This window comes from Terrapene carolina, unplaced genomic scaffold, assembly GCF_002925995.2.
Source record: "Terrapene carolina triunguis isolate 2854851 unplaced genomic scaffold, T_m_triunguis-2.0 Scaffold66, whole genome shotgun sequence".
NCBI classification, from domain to species: Eukaryota; Metazoa; Chordata; order Testudines; family Emydidae; genus Terrapene; species Terrapene triunguis.
This window is the reverse complement of record NW_020664417.1, coordinates 74,154,003-74,176,711: the sequence shown is the minus strand read 5'-3', so window position 1 is coordinate 74,176,711 and position 22,709 is coordinate 74,154,003. Positions and strand designations below refer to the sequence as shown.

General features: G+C 40.4%; 1 protein-coding gene across 1 annotated transcript in view; it reads left to right on the top strand.

Annotated features, from left to right (window-relative positions):
• The first annotated feature begins 3,816 nt into the window (after positions 1–3,816).
• FAM184B (family with sequence similarity 184 member B) overlaps positions 3,817–22,709 on the top strand; it is a 36,153-nt gene continuing 17,260 nt past the window's right edge. Inside the window, exons 1-6 of the mRNA XM_029910649.1 lie at positions 3,817–3,858; positions 11,645–12,415; positions 14,957–15,092; positions 15,200–15,348; positions 16,430–16,636; positions 22,374–22,484. Coding sequence (XP_029766509.1) covers positions 3,817–3,858; positions 11,645–12,415; positions 14,957–15,092; positions 15,200–15,348; positions 16,430–16,636; positions 22,374–22,484 — 1,416 coding nt within the window. The remainder of the gene's footprint in view (positions 3,859–11,644; positions 12,416–14,956; positions 15,093–15,199; positions 15,349–16,429; positions 16,637–22,373; positions 22,485–22,709) is intronic.

Sequence of the window (22,709 nt, the reverse complement as noted above, 5' to 3'; positions counted from 1 at the left end):
CACATTGGTAGATGTGCAGGTGAACGAGCCCCTAATGGTGTGGCTGATGTGGTTAGGTCCTATAATGGTGGCACCGGGGTTTGTAGCAGGATTTGGTTACTGGGTTGGTGTTTTTGTTGTGTGGTGTGTAGTTGCTGGTGAGTATTTGCTTCAGGTTGGGGGGCTGACTGTAAGCGAGGACTGGCCTGTCTCCCAAGGTCTGTGAGAGTGAGGGATTGTCCTTCAGGATAGGTGACGGCTAGTGGTGTTCTGTTACTTTCTTTGTTGGGCCTGTCTTGTAATAGGTGACTGTGACAGTGCGGGACTCACCCCTGCGGCGCCTCCTGCTAGTCGTCTCCGGGAATTAGCGTTTCCAGCCTCTGGAGCGCCCTCTGCAGGCCGGTGTTCCGCTGCCGCAGGCCCCCGTGTCCTTCCCAGGACCCGGTGCCCCTTGTCTTTGGGGTGCTGCCCCCTGGCAGTACCCCCGCAGCCTCATGGTCTCCCCACCCAGTGGAACCCCCAACCCTCTATCCCCACCTTGCCTCAGTTGTGGGCTACTGCCAGTCACCATCTAGTCCCTGCTCACTGCGGCAGACTGCAGTGTAAGAGCCACTCATCATAGGCAAGGGGTGGTTTGGACCTGCTGCCTCTGCCTACCCGTGGGCTGCCCCTTTGCAACCCCAGTACCTTTTGGGTCTTTAGCACGGCCTGCAGCCTGGGGCTTTCCAGGCCAGAACTCCTCTGGCCTTTCCCCAGCCCTGCTCCAATCTAGGTACTCTGCTCAGGTCTCTGCAGCCGGGTCCCTCCCTCTCAAAAGCTAAAGAGAATCTGCCTTTAGCTTCTGACCCCAGCCCTCTTATAAGGGCCAGCTGGGCCCTGATTAAGCTGGCCACAGCTGTGGTCAGTGACTCACTCAGCTTCCCCAGCTGTTCTTAATCCCTCTTACTCTGCTGTAGCCCTCTCCCAGGGCTGATTTCAAACCCTCCAGGGCAGGAGCGGGTGTCCACCCTGCTACAGTGACTTTGCAAACTAATTAATTTGCAAACTAGATACCATCAGATTAGGCCTGAATAAAGACTGGGAGTGGTTGGGTCTTTACAAAACCTAAACTTAATTTTCCCAATACTAATTTCTCCCTACTGTTACTCACACCTTCTTGTCAACTGTCTGTAATGGGCCACTCTCTTACCACTTCAAAAGTTATTTTTCCTCCCTTGGTATCCTGTTAATTGATTTATCTCATTAGACTGACCTAACACTTGGTAAAGCACAACCATCCTTTCATGTATTTATACCTGCTCCTGTATTTGTTACTTCATACATCTGATGAAGTGGGTTCTAGCCCACGAAAGCTTATGCCCAAATACATTTATTAGTCTTTAAGGCAGTGGTTCCCAAACTTGTTCCACCGCTTGTGCAGGGAAAGCCCCTGGCGGGCCAGGCCGGTTTGTTTACCTGCCATGTCCGCAGGTTCGGCCGATCGCAGCTCCCACTGGCCACGGTTGCTGCTCCAGGCCAATGGGAGCTGCTGGAAGCGGCAGCCAGTACGTCCCTCGGCCCGTGCCGCTTTCAACAGCTCCCGTTGGCCTGGAGCAGCAAACCGCGGCCACTGGCAGCCACGATCAGCCGAACCTGCGGACACGGCAGGTACACAAACTGGCCCAGCTCGCCAAGGGCTTTCCCTGCAGAAGCGGCAGAACAAGTTTGGGAACCACTGCTCTAAGGTGCCACAAGGACTCCTCATTTTTTTATGTTAAGAAAAGTCATAGGTCATGTGGAATCGCAAACACCAGTGAGGGAAGAGAAATAAAACAAAAGGAACTGCAGAGGGGGGAAATATGGACAGAAAGCAACAAAACTGGATTCAGGTTGGAAAACTGCACGCAAGCACATGTGGAGAAAACTAATCCAAAATGTGGCTATTGAATGGGAAGGAGAAACCTGGAAAACTGTAATATTGAAAAAGATCTGGGAGGAAGGAAGCAAAAAGCTGCTCCACAGTGGATTATGTAGGAGTCCTGCACTGGCAGAGGTATTGACAGGATGGCTCATTTCTGTCCCTAATCTGTGTCTCCAGTTCCTACCTTGCTTTACAGGGTGGGAAGATCTCTATAAACCCTACTGGACCACATGAAGTGGCTGCACTTTGGTCTGACTAAATCCTCAGTGCACAAAAGTCAAAGGAGTAAACCATGGAGCGGAGATGAGTGGAGAACTCGAGCTTTCTGCCTCTGAGACGTCATCCATCCATCCTGATCTTCCCTCTCTGTAGGGCTTTCCTCCTGCTCTGTGGGAACAGACAAGGACCAGAGCCTTTGTTGTTCAAAAATAAATGCTTATTGTGCAGGGAGAGCTGTTTGGGAGAGAAGAGGGAGTTGCTGGAGTTTCCCTTTCTGTCTTTCCTCACTGTGAGTTCCAGGGGGTCTTATCTAATTTGCCTTGCTGATAGTTCCATTTCAGAACTGTGAGCAAGGAATTCTTTCTTCTTTAAGATTTCCTAGCTAATTGTCAGTCATCCATGAAAGGCCCACTCCTGGCACTGCATGTGCCCAAAGTTATGGTGGATAGAATTTGTGACTCTACCTCTGGACATGGGGAGGAACTTGAGGCTGCATAAACACTATCACACGTCCCCAAAGGCTAATCCCAACTGCACAATATGCATTTAGGCAGGCTGTGAAGGGCACAAAAGACTCTGTGTCCTAGATTAGACCTTCTGATTCTATGATTTATTTTTCCTTTCCTGAAATTATTTGGATACTCTACTGCTGGTGCCTTTTTCACCACCTCTCCTTCCCTGGAAACTTAAAAGTACCACTACTGCAGTACATTTTTACTTTGCAAATTCTTAAACTGGCTGAGCAGCTATTTCGAATACAGGGCAAATTTAGCACACGTCTATATTTCACAAAAGAGACATCCAGCTGGCCTCACTTTTATTCATAGACCTTAATGTGATTAGCAGAATGATAGACTGCTGAGGACATAAACAACTTGGGCACTATGTGTCCAATATTAATCTTAGGAGTGCAGGAACATTTCAGCTCAGATAAGCAAAAAGAGCACAGGAGGGAGACGAATGTATGTGCTTGTCTGGTTTCTGGGGCACTTTAGGTGAGCAAAAACATTTTAATTTAATTTATAAAATTTCAATTGAATGCAAAAAAAAAAAAATACTCTTCCTCCTCCCCCACCTTTCCAAAATCTTAACAAGAACAAGGAGGAGGCACAACCTAGGCAACAGACACAGCAAAAGAGAGTGACTAGTAATCTGACGCAAAGTACTCTATGCTTAGAATCTCTTAATGCACCTCTGCTGATATGTATTATTGATAGCAATATAGAGCTCATGCAGGAGAAAAGGGCATACATTGGAATTTCCAGGATATAAAATCACATAATTGGATGGTGAAATTTTGCTAGAATAGTTTTAATAAAGTGTTGGTTGATGGATAAAGGCTTAATATAAGATTGCTTCATTATGTGCTGGTAAACAGAAGTCAACACCACTAAGATCAGTGGTGATTCACGATAACGTTAATGGACTATGATGGAACAGTTTCATCTACTATAGGCAAGTAAGTGAGCTACGGTCAGAGAGTGAGCTGTATTTGTTTCTTATATACAAGTGGAGTTGTACTTTGCAAAATCTCTCTCATGGATGTGGTAATAGCGACTTGAATTTATGTAACCTGTCAACCTGCATGCTCAAAGCAGTGTTGCCAACTCTTGTGACATTAGGTAATTTTTTTTCTGTAGCTTTTGGAATCAAGAGATTTCAGGAGAATTAAAAAATAAGTTTCTAGCCTTCGTGGTTGCAAAGGCAAACCTGAAAACATGACCCGAGTTCATCCTAAAGGTTCAGAAACCAGAAGGCAAGTAAAAAGCACCCCAAATTTATTATATTTTTAAAAAAACCTCATGACTTTTAAGTCAGTCTCATGATTTGGGGGACTGACTCATGGTTTCTGAATGCTTGAGATTGACAGTACTTCAAAGGCCTCAATACTGCGAATACAAATGTGAGTCACTTTACCATTATTCAGTAGGACTATTGATGAGCATAATGTTACCTATGGGTATGTGTACACTGCAGCTGGGATCATGCTTCCCATTCCCAGCTTGAGCAGACACAGACATGCTAGCTCTGCTCGCAGTGTAGCTGGAGTAGCACAGGCAGCAGTTTGGACTCGTCAACCAAGTACAAACCCACCTGGACCTCTGTGTACATAATGGGGCAGCTAGCCCAAGCCTCCTGCCATGCTACCCCTGGACAAACTTCTATTTTTAGCACACTAGCAAAGGAATTGTATTGAATTACAGACTATAGGCCAGAGACGTGGCATTTGGATACATCAGGTCTGAATCTGCTCCTATATGTGTATAAAACTAATTTCACCCACCATTGAACTGCAATGATGTGGACTGAGGTGACCCTCCAGATTGAAATTCAGAGAAGGTTTAACAGTACGCAGCAGCAGCACCCAACGTACCAAGGCAGGAAGTTAAAAATTCCTCCTAATGATGTCAAAGCTCTTTATAGCACTTGAATGTATCCTCCCAACACCCCATGTGAGGAAGGGAAATCTTATTCCTGTTCTACAGATCAAGAAACTGAAGCAAAGAGTGACTAAGGCCCACAACCTCAAAAGTATTTAGGTGCCTAAATAACTCTTGAGGATCAGGGCCTAGATGATTTGCCTAAGATTATACTCTGAAGTTGTGGAAGAGCCAGGAATAGAACTCTGGGGTCTGATTCACCACTGCACTATTCCAAGTTCATATGAGTGGAACTCCACTGAAATCCGTGAAGGTCCACTGGCATAAGAGTACTGCAGTGGAAAATCAGATCACAGAACTTCTGGATCTCAGGCCTGTGCCTTCATCATAGGAATATCTTCCTTCTGCTTGAATATGAATAAAAAATATGGGGAAAGGATGTCTGTGTGGACATTAAAATATTTATTTGGGGTATTTGTGAAATGAATTTGTTGGTTTAGTTTTGTACCGTTTATATAGTTATAGCTAGAACACAGGCAGAGGAAGACGGAGCCTGTCCTTTTACTAAGGGAGACTTTGCTACAAAACTCATTGTATTATTTTTGGAAAGTAGCTCCTTTCAGGCTGACATAATGAAATATGCTCTACTGTAATCTGCTTGGACAGTAGACAATGTAGAGTTAATGGCGACAAACTTAGCTGCTATTGGTGGAGATGAGAGATGCTGTCTCTGCTAGTGGAAACAGGTGATGCAATCACCTGGCCTCAGTGAACAGATATCTAACTAGTTAGTATTTGAAGTTTGGCCTCTCCCCATGCTGTGAAGAGTTTGCATAACTCTGTAAATATATGCCTGGTTTAAACTAGGGCTATCAAGTGATTAAAAAAATTCATCACGATTAATCGCACTGTTAAACAATAATAGAATACCATTTATTTAAATATTTTTGGATGTTTGTTACATTTTCAAATATATTGATTTCAATTACAACACAGAATACAAAGTGTACAGTGCTCACTTTATATTTATTTTTATTGCAAATATTTTTACTATAAAAAACAAAAGAAATAGTATTTTTCAATTCGCCTAATACAAGTACTGTAGTGATATCTTTATCATAAAAGTTAAACTTACAATTGTAGAATTATGTACAAAAAACCCGGCATTCAAAAATAAAACAATGTAAAATTTTAGAGCCTGCAAGTCCAGTCCTACTTCTTGTTCAGCCAATCGCTCAGAGAAACAAGTTTGTTTACCTTTGCAGGAGATAATGCTACCTGCTTCTTGTTTACAATGTCACGTGAAAGTGAGAACAGGCATTCTCATGGCACTGTTGTAGCCGGCATCATAAGATATTTACGTGCCAGATGTGCTAAAGATTCATATGTCCCTTCATGCTTCAACCACCATTCCAGGGGACATGCATCCATGCTGATGACAGATTCTGCTCGATAACAATCCAAAGCAGTTCGGATCAACACATGTTCATTTTCATCATCCGAGTCATATGCCACAAGCAGAAGGTTGATTCTCTTTTTTGGTGGTTTGGGTTCTGTAGTTTCCGCATCAGAGTGTTGCTCTTTTAAGACTTCTGAAAGCATGTGCCACACCTCGTTCCTCTCAGATTTTGGAAGGCACTTCAGATTCTTAAACCTTGGGTTGAGTGCTGTAGCTATCTTTAGAAATCTCACATTGTGTTTTGTCAAATCTGCAGTGAAAGTGTTCTTAAAATGAACAACATGTGCTGGGTCATCATCCAAGACTGCTATAACATGAAATAGATGGCAGAATGCGGGTAAAAAAAAAGAGTAGGAGACATACAATTCTCCCCCAAGGAGTTCAGTCACAAATTTAATTAATGCATTATTTTTTTAACGAGCGTCATCAGCATGGAAGCATGTCCTCTGGAATGGTGGCCAAAGCATGAAGGGGCATACGAATGTTTAGCATATCTGGCACGTAAATACCTTGCAATGCTGGCTACAAAAGTGCTATGCAAATACCAGTTCTTATGTTCAGGTGACATTGTAAATAAGAAGAGGCAACATTATCTCCTGTAAATGTAAACAAATTTGTTTGTCTTAGCGACTGGCTGAACAAGAAGTAGGACTGAGTGGACTGGTAGGCTCTGAAGTTTTACATTGTTTGTTTTTGAATGCAGTTATGTAACAAAAAAACTACATTTGTAAGTTACACTTTCACAATAAAGAGATTGCATTACAGTACTTGTATGATGTGAAATGAAAAATACTATTTCTTTTATTTATCATTTTTACAGTGCAGATATTTGTAATAAAAATAACATACACTTTGATTTCAATTACAACACACAATACAATATATATGAAAATGTAGAAAAACATCCAAAATATTTAATAAATTTCAATTGGTATTTTATTGTTTAACAGTGCGATTAAAACTGCGATTAATCGCGATTAATTTTTTTTAGTTAATCACTTGAGTTAATCAACAACTCTAGTTTAAAGTGGTATATTTTCCTGACAGGTGCTAGGCAGGTGTTAATTAACATATTTAGGCTTCTCAGAATTCAATATGTATAATATAATGTTTCTCTTTAAGCATTTTTTTCTGTTTTCATCAATTTAAGTTCTCAGTTGCAGGAAATTATGGGGGTTGGACAACTTGGGGATCAGACAATAATTATTGAATGACAGTAGATGTTGGGATTCAAAATGTTAAAGCTTAATAACTGTTAAAATACAAATTGTCAACGTTATATGACAAAGTAAAACACCTTAAATCAAACTCTAATGAAGTTTCAAGCAGCATTTTTCTTACTTTGTCTAGCTGTATATTTTTATTATTAATTAATGGATTTTTTCCCCATCGGTTTGTGTGTGTACAGTGAAATCAATTTTACCAACAAAAATCTAGTCCTTCCAAGCCTAAAAACATATTTTTGAATCCTGATTGCCTCTAGTATCACAATCACTATGATTTTGTTCTCCTTTGATTCTCATCTCCTTCCTAACACCTCGCTCTGACACCTTTTATCCAGCTAATGAAGCAACCTGCTGGAACAGCTCCTTCAGTGCTGGCATTCAAGTTCCTACAAGAATAATGTGCCTGACACTTCTCTGTATACACAAATCAGGCTTTTTTCCCCGGTGAGCCAGTTAACCCCATCTCCACTGCTGAGGTGAAATTTGATGTTTCTTTTAATTACCATTTTTAATGACCAGATTTAATAACAGCAAATGATTTAGAGAAATCAAATAATAAAGTGGGAGTATTAAGGTTTATTATCCATTGCACTGGTAATGCGTTGGTGTATATTGTGTGCCAGTGTTTTTATCAGCATGTCATCTAACTCTGCTCAATTGCAGAAAAATAGGTAAGAAATTTCTTAGTGCACACATAGCTTTGGAGAATTGCTATGGCAGCAGTAGCCTAGGTATTATGCTGGTGATTCAAAGAACAATATAATCATCTGTCCAGGTCAAGGTGGTTCAGTCTTTGCTGTCACACTGATTGGTTATTTAGGGTTGCCTTTGAAAACCACTTAAACTGCAACTAGGATGCAGCAGAGCAGTTTCACAGAGGCTTACACCAGGTTAGCTGATGATACCTTTGCTCCATTAACTGCACATGGCTGCTTATACTTCAGCAATTATGCTTTAGTGTCTTCCTTCTGGTATATTGAGCTATAAATAACAGGACCAGTCCACCTGACTGCTTCCCATACCCTCTATGAGAGCATTTTTGATTGATTGGGTTAGAGCATCTCACAGTGCACACAGAGGCTTCTCCATCAAAAGCCCATGACTTTGGAATGATTTTTCTGTGGCAAGGCTAAAATGTTTTTTAATTTTCTTTTTTGGTTTATCTATATGGGTTTCTTTTGCTGGGCTGAGTTTTATATTTTTTGGGAGTTCTAAATTTATTATTATTATTATTTTATTTTATGTTATTTTTAGAATTGGGACATTGTTGTCAATTACATTTTCGTTACGGGGCTTGGATGTCTTTGGGCATTAGCATTTAATAAAAATTGATTTTTGTTTTCTTATTTAGGCAAGATTAACTGTTTATAAGATTAATATTTTAAATTTTCTAAAAGGACTAATGATTTTGGGCATCTAATCTGAGACTCGTTTTCAGAAAGTGCTGAGCACCTGCCCTCTGAAGATCAACATCCTTTAAGTCATTTCAATTTGAGTACCCAAAAACTGAGGTACCCATAACCACTAGTCACTTTTGAAAATGTGATTCCCTTAAACCTAACAATATTTAAATCAAAATTATACTTGCATAGTGGTTCTAGTCACCAATAAAAGACAGGATACCAATAATTTCTAAATGGCCACAATGAGTAAATAAGCCATTGTCTCCCAGCCTTTTTGGGCAACTAAACCAACTACGACTTTGGCTATTCCCACTAGTGCAGGTTGACTCCCATTCCTTTGTACCTGCTCTAACCTTCAGTGGAATCTGGGTTCCTCTAAAGCCCAATTTCACAATAGCCAGTGGGGGCAAGGAGTAGCCCAAGCTCAACTGTGAGCAACAACAAAACTGAATAGGAGGCAAGTAGTGGTGGCACACTAGAGTTCAACACAGGAACTCAGCATTAAGACGTGAGTGGATGTCTTGACCCTGTTAATTGAAGGGTTACCCAAACAAGTTACTTTGGTCATTTGCAAAGTACATGGATGGAATGAATCCCTTCCCCCTATTTTTCGAGCAGACTATTGAATAATTAAGTACGTTCCAAAACTGACTTAGGTTAGCACTTTCAGAGGAGAAAGAATCTGCTCAGTACTTCCAAGCATTTCTGTTTCATTGAAAAACAGTTAAAAATAACAGGGGAGAATTAACAAGATGTAATACAAAGCTAAAATGTAGGTCTAAATGGAGATAATGGCCAAAAGACTTTTGGCTGTTGGTTTGATTGGCTCTGGGAATATGATTCTTTCACTGTCTGTTGTCATATATTTATCCAGAAATATACCCAGATACTGCTGTACTTGTATTATTTTTATTAAGGCCCCTCTATGGACTTTAATATTAGCAGGGCATGAGTTTACATTCTGCAGGCAGTACTTGCATGTCTGCTTTTATTTTTATTTTTCAATGGATAGCTGAAGTCTGAAGTCCAATGTGTGACTGTCACACTATGGAATATATAAAATAGTACTATGGATAGCACAGAAAACTTGTACACGTGACCAGACAGACTCACGTTACCAACAAACTGTCTGGAAGAAATCTGAAGGTATTATTAAGGTGTACAAAATATAGGCCCCAGACCTGCCGTTCTTACTTAGACAAAGCTCCTCATGATCTCTCAGTTGATGTTTTGCCTGAGGAATGACCAAGGATTGCAGGACTGGGATCATACTGTGACCAAAGAGTTGGATGTCATTCTGACTCTAGATGAATGCATTTGAGGCTATTGTTGGCTATAAATGACTGGTCAAAAGCACATTGGGCGTCTTGCCATTGACTTCAGAGGGCTCCGGTTAGGCCCATAATCTCTATCATATCATGTATGTAGTTCCCAGATATTTATGTAGAGCTAGGAGCTTTGAATTTTTGATATGAAAAATAAAAGCAGGAAACTCCAGGCACATGTCAATATATTAATCAATATCCTACTTGAGTTTTGACACCAGTCTATATTTTTATGCCATCACTTTGTATGAACATGCTTAATGAGAAAAGACATCCTATTTCACAAAGGGATCCAGAAACAGCCAGGCAAAGTCCAGGCAAAATCAGTCCATTTACGCCAGGATCCTGTCTTGATAGTGCCAGAAACTATATATGTTTGCCAATAAATACAGAAAAGGGAGCTGCTAATAAACAGAAGGAAAGCAAAAAACCATGGAAAAAATTATAACCAGACACATGTATCTGACTAACATAGATGTTACCTGTAGGGCTTTTAGTGGGGGGACATACGGGTACTAAATGACGACATCTATATTTCTGTAGTATATGTTAGTAGCAGCACAGTTCAATACTGATCTTTATACATTTGAAACACAATTACCTATGTGTTAGTCCTAACAAATTCCTCTAGCTCAATCCGTTCAGAAAGCCACTAACAGTAAATAACATGAGTATGCTGATGCATAAATTTTACATACTACAGGATGACTTAGAGCATCACAAGGGATTTTGAATGTATTAAATCAGTCTGTTTGACATTTACGGGGGTGACTGTTACTAACAGTCTGGGGATACATCAAAGCTTGAAGCAGAAAATAAAAAATAAAACATCTATAACAAAATAAAGAAAATATAACAGTTATGTCCCATGGGCCTGAACCCGGTCCCTGAAGATCAATGGCAAAATTCCCATTGACTTTGCTGAGAATGGGATTAGGCTCCAAGTATCTCTTCAAAGAGAATACTGAATATTTTGCAGTCACATATAACAGCCTTGCAAGCTCATCATGGAAATTTACCAGCTCAGGCAAAAATTCTATGAATCTACCCTTCATTCCAATACATTATAGATTTTTAATAGATATTTCAAAATAACAATATTTTGTATTTATATAGTACCTTCCACATGAGGATCTGGATGAGCTTTACAAATATTGAGTGAAGAATAATCATAGCCCTGAGAGAAGAGAATTATTACTCCACATTTTATAGACTGAGCAAAGTAAATTACAGAAAGTTTAAGACCAACAATGTTAAAAGTGGCCACTTCTTTCTCAGCTGTTGAATGCTCAACTTGAGCCAGAACCTGATTTCTGCAGTGCTGAGCAACCAGCGCTTCCATTGACCTCAAATGGATTTGTGTGAACTCAGCATCTCTGGAAATCAGGCCTGTGCTTTGAGCTAGGTACAGTGGACACTCCTGAAAATTTTGGCCTAAGTGACTTGCCAAAGTTGTCTGAGGAAATCTTTGCTAGAGTCCAGAATAGACCCAGCTCTATTTCCCAGCTCTCAGTCTCATATTTTAATCTCAGGGTCATCTTTCCTCCCTTCACGATGTTGCTTTCTAATTTGTGCTTGAGGTGTGTCTGCCTGTTATTTTCACTTTTTTCTCCTTGCTAGTAAGGAGCAGTTTACATTTAATTGTTGTGATCATCACCTTAGAAATTAATTTAATACATTGATGAATACAATTGCTGAATCTTTAATACCATCAATTAAAAGCTATTGTAATGTTCTATTCCCGGTCTGTAGGTGATATATGCTTTGAACACTAAGAATGACGAGCATGAGGCCAGTATACAGGCTCTTAAAGAAGCCCATCAAGAGGAAATTCAGCGCCTCCTTGCTGAGACAAGGGAAACCATTCTCCAATATAAATGCAAAGTGGGAGACCAGCAGGAGCTACGAAAGCATATTCAGACCCTTGAAGATACACTGGAGCAACACACGCGGCTAAAGGAGGAAGCCTTAGCAGAATTTACCATGGGCAAGAAGCAGGTGGAAGAGAAGGCATTCAGAACAGAGGCAAACCATACCGAAAGGATCATTACCCTTTCCAAGGAGATGCTAGATACGAAGACAGACTTTGAAAACAAGCCTCAACATTTCAACCAGGAGTCCGAGAGCCTGGTAAATGAATGTAAGCCAATTAGGCAAGAGAAATTGGATAAAAAGGAGACAATAGATGAAAAACGCAGCATAGAGTTGCAGGCTCTAATTAATGAAATGGAAAACCTCAAGAGGGAGAACCAGAAAATAACTGAAGAATATGCTCAGAAAGCCAGCAAACTACAAGCCTCTTACAAGAAAGAAAAAGAGACTTTGAAAAAGGCCATGCAGCAGTCAGTGGCCGATACACAGAAACAGTGCCAGCAAAGAGCAACAGAGCAAAAGAAAAGCTCTGAGGCCCAGGAAGCTGCTTTGCGGCAGCAGGCGAAGAAGCTGGAGGCTGAGCTGGAGGTGAAAGGCCAGAAGATAAATGAGTTGAAGAAGCATTCCCAGAAGCTGAAGGAGAGGATGCAGGTAGAATGGGAGATGCTGATCCATCTGCCTATAAAGTAGCACATTACTAAGTCTTTAAAATTCTGTTTTATAAAAGTGTTTTTTCTTTCTATAAATAGCCCTTTGAGTTAAGTGCTTTGTAAGCACTAGAGAAGTTTAACAGAGCTCAGAAGGCAAGGGGGAGAAACGTAATTAAGTGACGGAGTTTCAGAGACAATTAAGAATCCATTGGGGACCCTTCCTGAACAGCACCCTCTCTCAAAGCTGTAGATGATGCACAGGGGGAGAGAGGTGAATCTTGTGTCTTGACTGAAAACTTATCCTCCCCTCAGCTGCTAGGTGAAGGGGGCAGTAATGTTGCCAACGTGTGGCAGGGGGTATGCAAGGAATGGGGGATGGCAGCTGTGTATCCTCCCACCCTCTGGCCATCAGCAGCCCATCCACTTCAATATGAGGTGCATTCTTGGGAAGAGCGTCTAGCCAGCAAGACAGCAAGTTGGACATCAGCTGCTTTATGCTGTATGCTCCTAATCATGACGCTCAATTTAGGTAGCATTTAATAAAGTGTGCATCTTGGAAGATTCTAATACAATGATGATAATAGGCCAGATCACTTCCTCAGTGGGGAAGAATCTGTCGGAGGGGGCTCAGAAGGAGGAAATATGGAAATCATTAGGATCCCCTCACAGAAATTCCCTCACACTGTTCCACTGGGGATGGGGGGGGGGGGGGGGGGGGGAAGGATTACCCCCCCGTCAAGGCCCTGAACCTCACAGCTTCACAGGGTTCATGGGTGGCCAGGGCCAGACACAAGGAGCTCCTTCCCCCCACTGAAGTGCCCTCCGTCCCCACCTCACTGCCTGGCAGTACAGCTCTGAGTGAGCTGCACAGGCACAGACTCCTCCTTAAAGGTGATCCCTGCTGAGGAGGGGGCTTCAAGGAAAAAAATAAGACAACCCCAGGCCACATCACCTGTTCTTTGTGAATTCCACAAGGCCAGATGGGGAAATGAGTCCAGACTCCACTGCTTCCCTCTCCCACATACACCAGAGAAGAGGGAGAGGGTGATGCCACAGAGGCGGGTAAGCCCTTCTATCAGTCAGGGCAGGGGGATTCAGTCACAAACCCTGATTCAGCAAGGTACTTAAGCATGTAGTTAATTTATAGCAAGTGAGTAGTCCCACTGAAGTGACCCCTGCAGACCTTTCCTACATGTAACCCACTTACTTGAGCTGTGTTCAGGGTCCCGTTTCTGTTCTTAAGAATGTAATATTTCAAATTTTAGTTTTACAGTTAATTAATTCTTAATTTACAGTTGCTAGAAGGCCTGTAGGATGTAGGCCCCATTTGGCAAATCACTTAAACTGAGTACATGCTTAATCTTAAACACCTGCTTAGCCCCATTGAAGTTAAAATTAAGCATTCGCTTAATGCTTTGCTAAATTTGGGCCTTGCTGAACTAGCTAATCTGAAAGAAGCAGAAGCTGAAGGATAGAAACAACACTTCCTAGAACTTGGTCCCAGAAATAAAGATTAGATTGTAATTATACACTTAATAGGACAAGTATAAAAGACTTCATGCTGCTGGTGTATGTGTATGTGTTGTCTATGGCTTATGCATATTATATCATGCAACTGTTTTATATCTATTAATTTTCCACATACCATAATAGTTTATGGTAGCAGAAACTGATTTAAATGGAAGAAAATGCAATGTTTCTGGCATGCAATAAAAAAAGGAACTGGAGGTGTTGAGACAGTTTCAGGTCTTTTGCTTTTTGTTTCTGATTTTGGTATCAGCTGAATGGGGCTCAGGTTGAAATTACATTAGGAAGATCTGTTCTGAGGGCCAGATCCTCAGCCTGTGTAAATTGGTGGTGTTCCTGTGAAGCCAATGGAGCTATGCTGATTCACATAAGCTTAGACTCTTATCCTGAGTGTTTAAAGAAGAACTCTCACTGTGGGATAAATTTTGGGGGAAAAGAGAACAGTTACACAGAATGTAGTTTCCAATATTTTGCTAATATTTGTTTTCACAAAAAAGCTTTCCTTCATAAGGTGGCTTTTTGTACTGTTACATACTTATGACTACTTTTCACATTACAATATGACAGACTTGGAAGAAGAAATTTCTTTAGTCACAAATATCTCTGGTCATTAGCAAATACTGGCAAGGAAAGCCATTAAATGCATTAAATATAAAAGGAAAAGGATGTTTAAGTGTGATGAATTTTCAGTTTTTTTCCTCAGTGCATGACAAATGCTTGGAGACCTTTGGATGAAAGGCCCCATATTAGAGCAAATTTATTATTATTATTTCAGAGCCAGTGCATGTGTGATGACAAATAGTGAAGCTGGTTTAAATAAAGTTCTAATCTCTCTAATAGATGTTGGAGGTATTGCAGTGCTTGACAGAGGCAGAACTAACTAGCTTACCTCTAAGTTTCCAAGTGTCTGAGACATCACTCTATAGTAATGGTGATTGGTGACCTCTGCACTTGAGAATAAAATGGACTATATGCAAGATGCCAAAGAAATAAGTGATATCCTATGATATTTTAGGACTTGGAAATACAGCTTAAGGAGTCTCAACAAGAGACTCTGGAGTCCAAAAGCACAGTGCAAAAACTGGAAGAAGAACTGACTGTAGCCAAAGAGAGGCTCATGCTGCAGGAGAATGAAATACTGAGTAAAGCAGGTACGCTGCTCATTAACGTCATTGTTAAATATTTCCCTTGCTAGTCAGTCACGTTGTAAACTCCCAAGTGATGTATGTTGTTTGAAATGTAAATCTTACAACCGCAGAAGAAATGGAAACTGTGCTGAATTCCCAAAGCAAAGCTGAGAAAGAAGTAGATGAATTGAAGAATCAAATAATGCAGCTGCAGCAAATGACCTACACCAAACAGAGCCAAACCAAGGAAGGCAGTGAAGCCACACAGGTGCTTACACAGGTATTTACTCCCAGACCTCTTAAGGCATGGTACCCCATATAAGGCCTGATCCAAAGTGCATTGATATCAACAGGGATCTTTCTTTAGACTTCCGTGGACTTTGGATTGTGTGTGTAGGCCTCAGTCCTGCCAGGTAGTGAGTGCTTGGCCCAATCCAGCCAAGCACTTAAACACACACTTGACTAGTTTGGATGGTTTCACTTGGACTACTCACATGCTTAAAGTGAGGCTTATACTTAAGTGCTTTGCTGGTTCAGGGCGGAGTTCCGTACCTTGTAGGATCAAGCCCTTAAAAAGGGAGAGGACCAAGGCATGCTTCCTAAGGCTAAGATGCTGATTAATGTAAAAAAGGAAACTATTTTGATTCCATTTAGAAGCTTAACAAGAAAAAGTTCAAATAATGAACTCCCACCAGTAAGGAGTTTATAGACCCTAATAGCTCCCTAATTTATAGACCCTAATTAGCCTCCCGCTAATAAATTATCTAATCCAAACTCTCTTTACCATGATCTGTTAGCTCCCCCTACTGGATTATTGCACCTGGGCAATAATGGGCGGCGGAGACTGTGGGATAGCTACCCACAGTGCAACGCTCCGGAAGTTGACGCTAGCCTCGGTACTGTGGACGCGGTCCGCTGACTTAATGCACTTAGAGCATTTTATGTGGGGACACACACAATCGACTGTATAAAACCGATTTCTATAAAACCGGCTTCTATAAATTCGACCTAATTTCATAGTGTAGACATACCCTTAGAGTGAGAAACATAGCAGGGACCAAATTCATATGTAGTGTAACTCCATGAAAGTGCAGTTGTCCATAAGGAGATCTCTAATTTCAGAAGTAGCTCACAGTATGAAAAAAGTGTGAGAAGCTTGATTATAAAAGATGTGTACAGCCCTGGAGCATTAAAATGTCACAGGAAGGGAGTGCTTTTTTTTTTTTTTTTTACAAGAACCCAGTGTTGTCCAATGGAATTCACCTCGAAGGACAGGAAATCCCCTACAGAATAGGTAGACTGCTCAGGCTCCAGGACTTTATCTTGATTTTCTTATATTATAAGGCCACTGTATTTTATAGCCCATGGAAGCTGCAGCTACTGAAATAGAAGATATAAAGCAACAGCACAAAGAAGAACTTCATAAAATTAAACGACAGTCAGATGAGGAGAAAATGCGTTTGAAGGAGCAGCTTGTGAAGGGGTTGGAAGATCTTGTAAAGAAACACACAATGGAAATCAAATCTGCTCAAACCTCCATGGAAGCTGAAAGAAAAACATTGCAGAAGGTGGGGATGTTCTTCTATTAATAGATACTCTGATTCATCTGTTTTTAATCTCATTGGTCATAGTCATTTTCATTATTCTAACTGGAGGCACTTTGAGTTACTAGAAAATGCAAGGATTTTGTTGCTGTGTTTCTGGTCTAAAAAGTGAACTGAACTGGTGGTTTTTCTATGAAAAGCTTCACAGTCAAAGTGAATTTATCCTTGATGTGACTCCTGTGTTCTTGGCAGTGCCTATGCTTGAATGCCTTGCATGCAACAGCAATGTGATTAATTTAATGTCCATCCCAAGGGATAATGACCAGGGGTTGTATATTCCAATCTTAAATTTAAATTCATCTGGATCCTTGCTGTTCAAAACTTGAATAGCATTAACGTACTCAATAGTTACACATTTTCCAAACATAGAGCCCAATCCTGCAAGCTGCTGAGAACCTCCTGTAAGACAATAGAATTGAGAGGATTTAGCACCACTATCATTGGCTCCAGAGTGCAGTTGCGCAGGTCAGATGTTGCTGCTGACTGCAGGAACCAGTGGCCACCCAGGCACAAAAGAGAATAAATAAGCTGATACTAATCTCCATACTTAATTCCAATCAGTAGGAGTAATTCTTGTCTTCCCTCAGATCCAAACAGGTTGCCTTGGTAACACCAGTAGTCATGGAAATACTGTAGGAGTCTATATTGCACTTTAATTTAAACTGTTGGCATTGCATTGGCACCCAGTCGCTAAAGAGATTCCTCTTGAGAAATAACCCTCTGTGGTAAATTCTGCCCTTGCATCTGTGGGTTGCACTCTCTTGGGGTCAGTGAATTTGCACATTGCAAGGGCTTCGATACAGCAAAGCATCTAAATAAAAGTGTTAAATCCATCCTGATTTAGCAGAGCACTTAAACACATGTTTAACTTGAAGCAGGTGCTTAAATCCCAATGGGACTTAACATTAAGCATATACTTAAATGGCATGTTGAATCAGAGCCTAAATCAAAAAAGAATTTGGCCCTCTGTCTCCTTATGGGACTTGCTTATTTCTGCCTAAAAGATATATAAGCAAAACTATTAGAGCACACGACATGGTAATCAGACCAACTGGTCTGGGCGTCATTTACATCCTTGTTGGAGATGCAAGGGCTTCCCTACCCTATTTTCTTTGCTTTTACACTTTTGTCCTTGGAGTTCCACTTCTGGTTAAGAATCACTGAGCACACCTCCTTGTAAAGAGCATAAGGGAGGTTGCTGCTAAGCCATGTAACGCACTCTGCCCTGCTTGCCAGCTCCTGAGTACCTTGTTTTGTAGTACTCTTAGCCCCAGCGAGCCTGGGGAGCAAAAGTCTGGGGATTGAACGCAGGTTCTTCCATGTAACATTGCAAAGCTGTTTGAGTTTTCATTTGTACTATGAGCCTAATTTTTAAACAGGATGGATTGACTTAAATCACTTTGATTTAAATGATGTAAATCAGCAAGCAGGAAACTTTGATTTAAATAATCGATTTTAATCAAATTTTGCATCTGTACCTTTTAGTTATTTTCCTAAAGAAAGATTGATTTGCAACTAAGTATAGCCTTAACACTAAATTTGGTGTTTCTTTTTGCTAACCAGGAGGATACCCTATATCGGGGTAGGCAACCTATGGCACGCGTGCCAAAGGCGGCACGCGAGCTGATTTTCAGTGGCACTCACACAGCCCGGGTCCTGGCCACCAGTCCGGGGGGCTCTGCATTTTAATTTAATTTTAAATGAAGCTTCTTAAACATTTTAAAAACCTTATTTACTTTACATACAACAATAGTTTAGTTATATACCATAGACTTATAGAAAGAGACCTTCTAAAAACGTTAAAATGTACTACTGGCATGCGAAACCTTAAATCAGAGTGATTAAATGAAGACTTGGCACACCACTTCTGAAAGGTTGCCGACCCCTGCCCTATATCTATATACATTTATTTAAGTAATTATTTAGCTTAACTTTTTACAAGATGATGCTTTTTTCCCCTTGCAATTTGTATCAAGTTCTATTTGGATGGAATTTCAAGTTAAAAGTGCAAAAAGCAGCTTTTTAAAAATTAAATAAAACAACCTTAAATGCTGGATACGTTAAAAAAAAGTTTATCAACACGTTTTGCATTTAAAACGAACTGATTTTATTAAACAAAGGAAGTATTATCTGTAGTTAATGAATTGAACTGATTATTTCTGATCACTGTGCCCTTCATGAACTAGGAGATCTCATTCTCTCACATCTAATTTTTATTCATAGATTGGTGGAGGAAAACAAGCTTTCAGGCTGTTTCAACTCCCAGTTGGTTTCTTAACTTTGAATGAACTTGTCATTGAACTGATCTAGTTGAATAAACTGTAATGAAGAAAATATTGTCTCTGAACCTGCAGAAGAGGCTACTGATGTCAAAAGCTGGTTTAGCACTTCAGCAAACTTGGCTTCTAGTGCTTAGCCAGTGACTTCCACCCATTCAGTGGTTTGACTTTGTTTAAAACTTGGCAACAAACATGTACTGTTTAATATTTTTTGTAGTTATTTAAACTATTTCATGGATTATAATAAGTTTAGGCCTCAACATAAGTTGTAAATTTCAAATTTAATTTTAAATAAACCTTTATTTAATTTAAATTAAAAAAACCCAATTTAAATTTAAAAAACCCTTCAATTTTTTTATTTAAAAAAAACCATAGTTTTTCTACCCTGTTTTTTTAAGGGGTCACAGCCTGGCCCCCTTTTATGTGTATGCATGTTTGCAAGTGCAAAACATCTGCATACATGCTCTCATTAATAATAATAATATATATCTATATTACAATAGCATTCAAAGGCTCCAGCCAAGAGCTGGACCCCATTGTGCTAGGCGCTGTGCAAACACTTTTTGAAGCACTAATACATGTGCATGAAGCGATAGAGTTTAAATGCACAAAACCCCATTTGTCAAAAAGGGAACCATGTGTGGAAAATTCCATCGCCTGACCATGAAAGTGCAAGTGTTTGAACGTGGCATGTTCAGGTGTTTGAATAGGCAAAATTGTACACACACAAAAGGAAGCCTCCTTCTGAAAATCCGACCCTTGTTTTTGAATAGCACATATCTTGGTGAGCAATCTAATCTGTATGCCAAATGGCGCTGGGAAAGGCCACAGGAAGTTTTCTGTGTGCACAATTTAAACTTCCAGGTTCAAATGTGAGTTAGTTTGTTTATCAATAATAAATGCACAGAAATAGGTACTGCTTGGGGGCATCTTCTATAAACAGTAAAATAAAACTTGTTTTTGTCAAATAATATTTTTCATTGCTACTGTTACTCCTATCCCAGGATCTAATGAGTTAAGTCCCTCAACAGCTTCATGAGGTAGGGAGATTATGATGATACCCTCATTTCAAGCTAGGAAAACTGATGTACAGAGAGGTTAAGTGACTTGCCAAAGGTCACACAGGAAACCTGTGTAGGCCTCTGATCTTCAGTACTTTAACCACAAGACCATTTGTTCTTCTCCTTTTCTTCGAAAACTAATTTTGTCTTTTCCAACTCTGTTCTCAGTTCTCTGTCAATCTCTGCCAGCCAGTTCACAGCACCTCCACACTGTGAATTGGTGCTAGATTTCCATTTGCTTAATTATTAGCTATGAGGAATCCTCATTACTCCATGGTCTTTGCTTGTGTTTGCTAGCATTGTACCTTCCTTTTAATTATACACCTCTACCCCGATATAACGCGACCCGATATAACACGAACTCGGATATAACGTGGTAAAGCAGCGCTCCGGGGGGGCGGGGCCAGGCTGTGCACTCCGGTGGATCAAAGCAAGTTCGATATAACGTGGTTTCACCTATAACGCGGTAAGATTTTTTGGCTCCTGAGGACAGCTTATATCGGGATAGAGGTGTATTACTTGTCTCTTCAGGAGTTTACATTCACATTCTGTTATGCTGAATGTTTTTAAGTCATTCTGCTTTAAACATTATAGAGTTCCATTGGGCCTGAAGTTCTTAGAATTGGCATCTTCACCCTCCCCCTTCCCCTCGGTCCTCCCTCCTCCCCTCCCCTGAAGTGGTCTCTCAAGACCTGCTGCAGAAATGTTTTCAGTCAGCAAGTTGACACAGATGAGATGAGCAAGTATGCAAATGAACTTCAAATACCAGATTGCTTAAGGAAATATTTAGGAGTTGCATATTCAGTCTTTCTACAGCAAATGAGCACTCTAACTGTGACGATATTCAGACACTAAGGGATACATATTCAGCTCAGAGCACAGGGAGTTAGATGAGTTAAACTGGCTAAATCCCCACCTTCTGCTTTGACAATGATGTGTACAAAGTTGTGCATGCCCTGAAAGGAGATTTAATTAACTATAAAAGCACTGGATTGACAACCCTCAACACTGAACTCCTCCATCCATTGAGCAGATACAGCATGGGCAGCATCACTGCAAGCTTCCAATCACTCTCTTGCCAATGGGCATCAACCTTGAACTGGAGGGACAGTTTCTAAGGGTGAGAGGTGGCAGTTCAATCTTCATTTAATTCTTGATTTCTCCACTGGGGTTGTCATTAAGGTTGCAATTGTAATGGTGATTTCTGAGATGTGCACACCTTTCCACTAGAAACTCTACTGAGATTACCAGTCATCAGACTTTGATTATATAGTGAATACATCTTTAAAAATGTGGTGGATGGTTTGCACCTTAATACAACTTTAGATTAACCCTTCTTGAACATAGATGCAATATCAGACAAATGTTGTCTACCCACTGCAGTTTTAATACTCCAAGCTGCTTTTTGGTGGAAGATTGAGACAACAGCCAGTGTAAGTCTATGCTGATCATGGAAACAGAACAAAACACTTAGATGACTCTGTAATTAATGTAAGGAGAGACACTACAGGACAGCAGTATCTATTATTGAGTAAACTGTTATGGCTGTGCAGAATGCATGGAAACAGCCTTGCTGAATCTGAAGAGACACGACAGAGTGTGAATCCTGAAAATAAGCCGTGAGAAAGTGTATCTGATTTCTTCAGCTGAAATTCCCTCCCGCCCTCACATGGAATTCCTCACCACAATTCAGTTATGCTGGAAGCATCATCAGTGTCAAGGATAACAGTTTCTAATGGGTTGTTTGTAGGAGACTTGCATTGAATGGTTTTTCCACATAAAAGTTGCTTGCAAAGTAATGAGATATGATTTCATAATATTGATTCATAACTGTATTTTCTAAAATGCAGAAATTAGTAACTGAACTTCATTGTATCTATTAATATGCATTCTCTGCCAATGCTTTTGCAATCCTTTGCTAAGGGACAATGTGATCTAGCTCTGGACTGGCTTCCAGTCAAGACCATTATTTTAAGCTCTCTTACTGATTTATTCTGTGACCTCAGCCAGATCACTTCCCTTCTCTGTGTCTGATTCATCATCCAACAGCACTACAGTGATGGGTGCAACAGAAAACCCTAATTAAAACAGGCAGATAGATCTAAAATGGGGACAAGGATACTTAACTTCCTTTGCAAAAAGCTGTGATGATCCTTGGATGACAAGTGCCATTCAAGTGCTTAAGTATTATTATTAGCTTTCATAGAACTGTATGGACTGCTGTGATCTGCCTCTGTTCATGTTCCTGAAACATACTGTCCATATCTCTTCCACCCTACTGAGACACTTTCTTTCCTTCCTTCTATGATGTCTACTCTGGGCATGGTCCTACACATTTTTAATTGTTTTATTTACTTTTAGGAGGTTCAGATACAGTTAGAGGAATTAAGAAAGAATGCTGAGAATGAAATAAAGCAGCTAGAGAAGGAGAAAGAAGCCCTAAGTAGGAAACTTCAGGACTCTTCACTTGAGGTATGCTGGGCATAAATCCACCTGATATTAAAAGGACTCTTAATTTTTCTTCTCATTCGGAAGGTTCTTAATGAGATTCATAATCCTTACTGTCTGCGATATCCTTCAAGGAAATTTGCAAAGACTATCGGTAGAAATATCAGAAATTATTATTTTTAAATGTCAACAAAGATTTTAACAAAATGATATTAATTTTCACTGAGCATATAGGCTTACTCCTTTTTT